Below are 7,356 nucleotides of genomic sequence, written 5' to 3' on the forward strand. Positions count from 1 at the left end.
CTTGGCCAAGAGCAGAGAAATGCTAGCCATGTGGTTTTCTTCTCTGCAAGAAGAAAAGTGCTTTTTGTTGTCTGTTTTTGTTTTTGTCACTGTCTCTTATATATTTACTTTTAGGAGTAAATCCTACCATAGAAGAGGTTTGCCACATAATGATTCCCTCAGACTATTAGGAGAGCTGCGCCACCATTGCCACCCCTATTCTTTCCTAAATGAAAAAAGATGTCTCTCCATAGGTGATATCAGAAAAACTACAGCAAAACTACCTGCCTTTTATCTTGTGTTGCACGGTGGCTTGACAGCACACATTTTAGGGATTAAGTTCAGGAGTCCTTGTGAAATATCCCCATAGTAGATGAATAATCTACTATCGTAAGAATATCCCCATAGCAGATATTTGTTGAATAAATGAATATTGAGACTTTCCATTCCTAGAATGACAGAGACAGACATGAACATGGAAGCTGAGAGACGACAATGTGATAGCTTATCTGATGGAGGAGTTTTAGAAATGGTTCCACAAGATTGGTTGAATGGGTTTTGGGAAAACCCTAAAATAACATACAAGATATGACTATTTATGTCTGTTTTGTGAGAAGAACATGGACATTTCCAGCAAATTGTCAACAAAATGTAATTACATACATGTATCACATCAAAATTGCTCATTTTACAAGCAAACCATAAGGCAGTTAAGTGATTGCTCCAGAGTCTATCAGCTTCTTATCAACAAAGTTATGGCTAAAAGTCAGGTTTCTGAATCTCAAGATTGCTCTCTTTCCACTGCCACAAAGCAGTGGGCATAAGAAAGGAAAAGTAGACATCAGAAATACTAAGAAATGTTTTAACTGGTTCATTTAGTTATTCAATAAGCATTTCGAGCACCTACTGTTCTGGTCACTGATTTAGGCACTGCAGAGAGAACAGCAAAACAACAATAGCCCCTTCCCTGGAGAAGTTTACTTTCTAACAGTAACTTAAGAGCAATTATGGGGTTCTATCAAGAAGAGAAAACATCATTATCTAAAGTTATTACTTGAACTACACAGAAAACACCCTTATGGTGATTTTGTTTTGGCCGGAAGTTATAGCCTCTGGTGTATTACTCATTCAAGTATTACTTTGTTTATTGATTCAGATAAACACTATTGAATGTCTATGACCATCAACTGACCTTCATCAACAACATTTGTTGATTACGTGCTAGGTGCTCCAATGCCATAGCAGTTCTTCTAGATGACGTCTAAAACTGGTCCAGACCAGTTATGATCCATATAGTTTCTCCTTAAGAGACTTCAGATCTACTGACAAATCTATCAGGAACTTAAAAATAGCATTCAAGAAGAATGAAGTGTGTGGGGGCTGCATCACACTGACTCCTACACTAATAAAAATCTGTAATAATGCTGAAATTTAGATCTCTTTGAAGCTTTCAGATTAAGAGGATAATTTTTTTTCATTAGACCATATGAAGGAATTGAAGAGGTGAAGATAGACCAAGTGAAAATCTTCTTGAAATATTGTAGTATTGTTGCTTTATATTTTTCTCTGGTTAAGGTGTTAATATTATCATAAGAGTTGAAGTTGCAATGCAGTGCGAGGTTCCTAACAGACAAAAAAGTGTTTTTGTTGTTTCTTAAGTTGTTAAAGAAAAGAAAATGCATAATATCATTCTCAATGTTTCTTCTTTTCTCTCTGATTTCTTCTAGTTCTTTGTGTTCGAGACAAACCAGCCTATTTTGCTAATAGACTACATAGTGCAATCCATGTAAGTAAGAAACATGCATATGGTTAAAATTTCTCCAGAAATTATGACTATTTTCTCGAAAGATTAATTTTATTTCCATTACTTAACTTTTGATTTCTTTTTTTGAACTTGTATATAAACACATGCATGTCTAAGGAAATACACCCAAGGTAGAAAAAAATTATGTTCTACACCAAAAATAATACCAGTCAAATAAGCATGACAGTCTGTTTTCTATATCAAAATACAGAAAGTATTGAAATATGGTTCTCTGAGGTCTATTGTCCTATGTAGTCTAGAGCTTAACTCCTACAGGAACTGGTAAATTCAAATGTTTTTGCGTATTTCCAAAGCCCCATTAGATCACACATATGCAAGTACAAAGCATGGCATCAAGTAGAAAATTCAAAACATTGCTAACTCTAAGCAAGAAATTGCTGTATTCCTCAAAATAATGTCGCTGGGTTGAAACATAAAGTGTTATTTTTCAAAAAGTGCTTAAAGAGATGGCTAGACTACAATAAACTCTGAAGCTATTTTTGCAAATAAATAGGGATGTTTTCCATACTTTAGTATGATAGTCAGTCACACATCCTTTGGAGCATTCATTTTACCTAGGGCAATAGACTGAGACTCTATCCAAAAAATAAAAAAAAAAAGGCCAAACTAAACCAGAGTGTTTATTTCTCAAACTGATTTTTGCAGGAAAACTTCTGGAAAGTAGCCAACATGCTGGGAAAGAATGCTACTGGTCAAGAATCTTTTTTTTTTTTTTTTTTTTTTGTAGAGACAGAGTTTCACTCTATTGCCCTCGGTAGAGGGCCGTGGCGTCACACAGCTCACAGCAACCTCCAACTCCTGGGCTTAGGCGATTCTCCTGCCTCAGCCTCCTGAGTAGCTGGGATTACAGGTGCCCGCCACAATGCCCGGCTATTTTTTGTTGTTGTTGCAGTTTGGCCGGGACTGGGTTTCAACCTGCCACCCTTGGTATATGGGGCTGGTGCCCTGCTCACTGAGCCATAGGTGCCGCCCAAGAATCTTTTATTATATATCTTATGTCCAGATGACCTTATGCAATCTCAGAATGTAGGAGGATGATCAATGGTGGTCACAGTCCTCTGCTTTTCTTTTATTCTATTTCCAAGTAGAAAAGGTTAATTTGATTAAAAATGTATGTGAAATAGTGTATTGAGCAATGCTACAGGATGATTTCAACAGTTTCCTTCTCCAAAGAGCCAAGTACTGCGATGACAGAATAAAGCTTTACTTGTGAGTGACTACCCAAATTCAGGGCTACTTACTCTAATAATAAAAAAAACTGCATCCTTGCCATGTGCATGTGATATAAGGCAGAAAGTAAGGTGTGTATACTCATAAATTGTTTGGAGATAAACAGAGGGATTGTACATTCAAGAAATCAAATTTTTGAAATATAAAGACTTTCAGGTGTCAAATATTTGTTGAAAAGCTGTTTTCAGCTGCCCCCAAACCAAAGAAAACATTCATATTTTTCTCTAGTTTAGTCTAAATGAATAATATATAATTTAAATTTTGACACTTGGCTAGATCATTCATTTCAATCACTTCAAGTTATTAAAAGTTTTTTAGTAGATTTGCATCCAAACATTCAAACTTTAAAAAGTAGAGTATGTTTTCTGGCCGCCAGATGTCATCATTCCTCCATTTGGAAAGATAATTTGAAACTGAATGTATCAGGCTACATTACTTCTGGGGTAGGTGCACAAACATTGAGTTTGCATTTTTTAGTATTTGAATTTAAATAAACAAATATTTGAAGAGCCTGGACTTTTTTTTTTTTTTACAATTTTTAAATAATGAATAGAATAACGAAAATATAATTGCAGTTTTAGACCTATCAATGTGCATCTAACTGAGGTTCAGATTTCTCACGCCCCAGGAAGAATTTTCACCTGGAAAGCCCACATGATCAGGTTTGCACGTTGTAATGTAGTGTGAAGGTTGGCAAGGCTGAAAAGAGGAAGTAACTACTACAGAATAGGGTGAAATGGCACTGGTCAGAGTCGAGGTGGTGGCACTAGAATAGAGATTAAAAAGCATTTAAATAGTAAAATAGAAGAGAATCATTTATTTTCAATACATAGTAAGGGAGAGAGAAGAATCACAGAGGTGGCTCTCAGGATCTGACTTGGGTGCAGGGTGGACAATGATGCTAGTGGGTGAGGGATACAGTGAGAGAAGCTTCAAAAAAGATGTGCGTCCACTGGCCACTTACTTAAGGGCATCATGTTTTCATCCCCACTTTCTGTATTTTGTAGGACTTTGGTTTCCATAATAAAACCATAATCAGGATTCTAATTGCCAGAAGTGAAATAGACTTGCTGACCATAAGAAAACATTACAAAGAGCAATATGGAAAATCTCTTTTTCATGATATCAAAGTAAGTCTTCTATACATAATTTATTTTGGCTGTGTTTTATCTCTTTTGTAACTTAGATATGAGCTTCATTTAAACTTCATGGTGGAATCTGAACAGTTAAATAAATATTTAGACAGGGATAATTCACCTTAGTTTTGCAGACACTTTCCAGACCAACAGGTGCCAAGTTAGAAAAATGCTTCACCTCAATGTCTGAAATGATTCCTCTTTGATGTGTTCGAAGCAAAATAAAAGAGTCATGTACAGTATTCATGCCCAGTAATTGTTTTGAAGAACTGAATTCTGAAGTATGATCAGATGTTAAAGAAGGCACAGTGACCTAAGAACATGTCCTGACTTATATTTTGCACATAATTAGGTGCTGTTACTTTGTTGACATTGTTTTCCGCTGAAATTTTTAATCGCAAGGAATGGCTTTTGAGTTTAGTGAAAAAGTGATCCAGAAACAACTCACTGACCAAAGAACCAAGATGCCACATGATCCAGAAGACTTTGTAGGTTCTTGGGAAGGTAAAGTGGTCTCCAAGAGTAAGAAGTGATGGAGCAGTGAAGAGAAGTCTACTCTCCTCACTTGCACCTTCAAAGCCCCGAACTCTTCAAGTGTTAATAAATATTTTCCATTGAGAAATCCTTGTCATACAAAATGTATCCTCTAGATGATTAGTTTTCTGTAATTAAGCACAACTCAGTGTCTGCTAACATTTGGATATAACTAATGCACTTGCCATATGCATTGAAAGTAGTGAATTATAATTACACAACTTTGTGTAAAAGAACACTTTAATCTGATAGTTGATTTTTGACAAAGATCAGTTTTATAATAATATGTACTTTTTTCTGTGAATTTTTGGGAAAATATAGAAACCGTAGAAGACAGCAAAAAGAAAATACAAATTTCTTTAATTTTCTATCATAGATAATCACTGACAAAATTTTTTGGTAGGCGCTGCTATGGTCTGAATATTTGTGTACCCATAAAATTGACGTGCTGAAATTATAATCCCCAAGGTGACAGGACCTTAAGGAGATGATTAAGTCATGAATGTGGATACCATAAATGGAAGTATGGAAGTATTTATTTTATAAGATAGGCCCAAGGCAGTGCCTTCGTTTCTCTGCCCTGTGAATTTAGAGTGAGAGGGCAGCTGTCCACAGGAAGCAGCCCTCGGGAAACACCAACTCAATCTGGTGGACCTGGACCTGGACCTTGCCACCCTCCGGACTGTGAGAGATAAATTCCTACTGTTTCTAAGCCACCCAGATTATACAATTGTTACAGAAGCTTGAATCTTCTTTTTCTTAGAACACATAAATAATAATATGTTTTACTGACTACCGGGATATTTTTATTGAACCATGGTATCCCATTGTATAAAACTGTAAAGTATATAAACTACCTCTCATATTTATATATTGCTTTTCAGTTTTAGCTATTACTCATAATATTATGCTGTACATATTTTTAGTGTAAATATTTGTTCTCATCATTCATTGATAATAACTTTCTTTAATATATTTCTTGAGGTAGAATTGCTGCATTAGTAAATATAAACTTAAAAACCTTTTAAGTTGTAGTGTCAATTTTCTCTCTAGTAATTACAATTACTGATTTGTTATAATAATCATCTTAAGGCACTTCCTTATAAAGTTGAATAAAAGATTAAATTCTCATTCAAATTATTATTCATATAAATATACAATGATATATAGTTGATTCAATTAACTTTATATAAACTGCATACTATTACTTATAACTGCTATTATTTTTCAACAACTTACATTGAGACTAATGTTTAGGAAATACTAAATGTTTAGATGAGAAAAATAAATAATTCTGGTAAGGCTAACAGCCCATGGTTCTGTCATAATGCAGTTCAGAGGAATTGAGTTTCTTTTAAAGAAACACTATGTCCTAATGCTATAATTGGGTAAATGAGATGAAAGCTCTGCTGTTTAGTATGATGTAAGCACTCCAATTTGTACAAATAATCAACACACTGAAATGGGCATAAATGTATTTATGATCTATGTACAATAGACTTAATAAAAAAGAATAAATGACTTTATTTCAAGTGCATCATATTTTGTCTTTTCAGAACTTTGCTTCGGGGCATTATGAGAAAGCACTGCTAGCTCTCTGTGCTGGGGACATGGAAGACTACTAGATGAAGAGGAGGGTCTGAGGGACTATTCAGTCCTCTTCATCAACACATCCAAATGGAGATTTTATGACAAATTTCAGTTATAACTAGCAGCATAATTAAAATATAGAATCATACTCTCTCTTTTTTGTGAAATTATTCCAAGCTAAAAATAAAAATTATCCATGAATGTATATGATACTGGATTTGCCTATTATCTAATCAGCAATTATATATACAGTGCATAATGAAACGATGTAATAGTTGCATTGGAATAACTTTATCTAAATGCAAACCATCAGGAAGAGGTAAGATGGCTGACTGAAGCCAGCTTTCAGCAGAGGCTCCCGTCTAATGGGAGAAGTAATGGACAGAACCAACTCAATAAAGTGGAAGATCAGGAGAGAGGAGTGATAGGTTTGCATTATTCCTATCCGTTATCCCAAGGAAACAAATTTTGAGTACAAAAATCATCCCAAAGAGGATGGGAACCATTCCCCTCCACCATGAGAGATGCTTGAGGTGACTAGTGAACAGAGGATGTTTTGTTTCACTGAAGGGGAGAGAACGATTCAGGGCTGGACTCTCTCCGCAGCGAGATACCACTGCAAGCTCAGGCAGTCTCTTGCCTGGGACAAAAGTTGATGTAATATTCTCCCAACCAGTCCACCCTCCCCCCCTCTCCAGTAGTCTGGAAGACTACGCTCTGCAGAATCTGGAGGGTCTGGCAGATTTTTGCTAGTGCAGGCATCTCATGGGCTGTGGAGCAGTTTTGTTGAAACTGTAACTTTAATAGAGGTGTGGAGTCACAAGGGGAAAGAAACTTGCCCTGTGTTGGAAAGAGCATAGCGCAGGACTGTGCCACCGACCACCAGGGACTGCCGGGATTCCGCCCAATTCTGCTCCCAGCAGGCACTGCCCACAAGCTCCCTGATTCCCTGCCCAGCTTCTGCAACTGGCATACAGCAGTACCCGAGATCGGCAGCACCACCCCTGACAGTGGTGGCAGCTCTACAGTCCCTCTCAAGGGGTCAAATTTGGGAGAGACACC

At 36.4% G+C, this 7,356-nt stretch overlaps 1 protein-coding gene across 3 annotated transcripts in view; it reads left to right on the plus strand.

The window, feature by feature from the left end:
• LOC128588010 (annexin A10-like) overlaps positions 1-6,481 on the plus strand; it is a 55,411-nt gene extending 48,930 nt beyond the window's left edge. For 2 of the 3 annotated variants that reach the window (XM_053594575.1, XM_053594577.1), the window contains 3 exons: positions 1,707-1,765; positions 4,042-4,164; positions 5,256-5,538. In XM_053594575.1, the coding sequence (XP_053450550.1) occupies positions 1,707-1,765; positions 4,042-4,164; positions 5,256-5,399 (326 nt within the window). In that variant the 3' untranslated portion in view covers positions 5,400-5,538. Of the gene's footprint in view, positions 1-1,706; positions 1,766-4,041; positions 4,165-5,255; positions 5,539-6,260 lie in introns of those variants that run through there. The other variant, XM_053594576.1, reaches the window with a different exon arrangement.
• Positions 6,482-7,356: the final 875 nt, after the last annotated feature.

The sequence above is a fragment of the Nycticebus coucang genome, chromosome 6 (assembly GCF_027406575.1).
Source record: "Nycticebus coucang isolate mNycCou1 chromosome 6, mNycCou1.pri, whole genome shotgun sequence".
Taxonomy (NCBI): domain Eukaryota; kingdom Metazoa; phylum Chordata; class Mammalia; order Primates; family Lorisidae; genus Nycticebus; species Nycticebus coucang.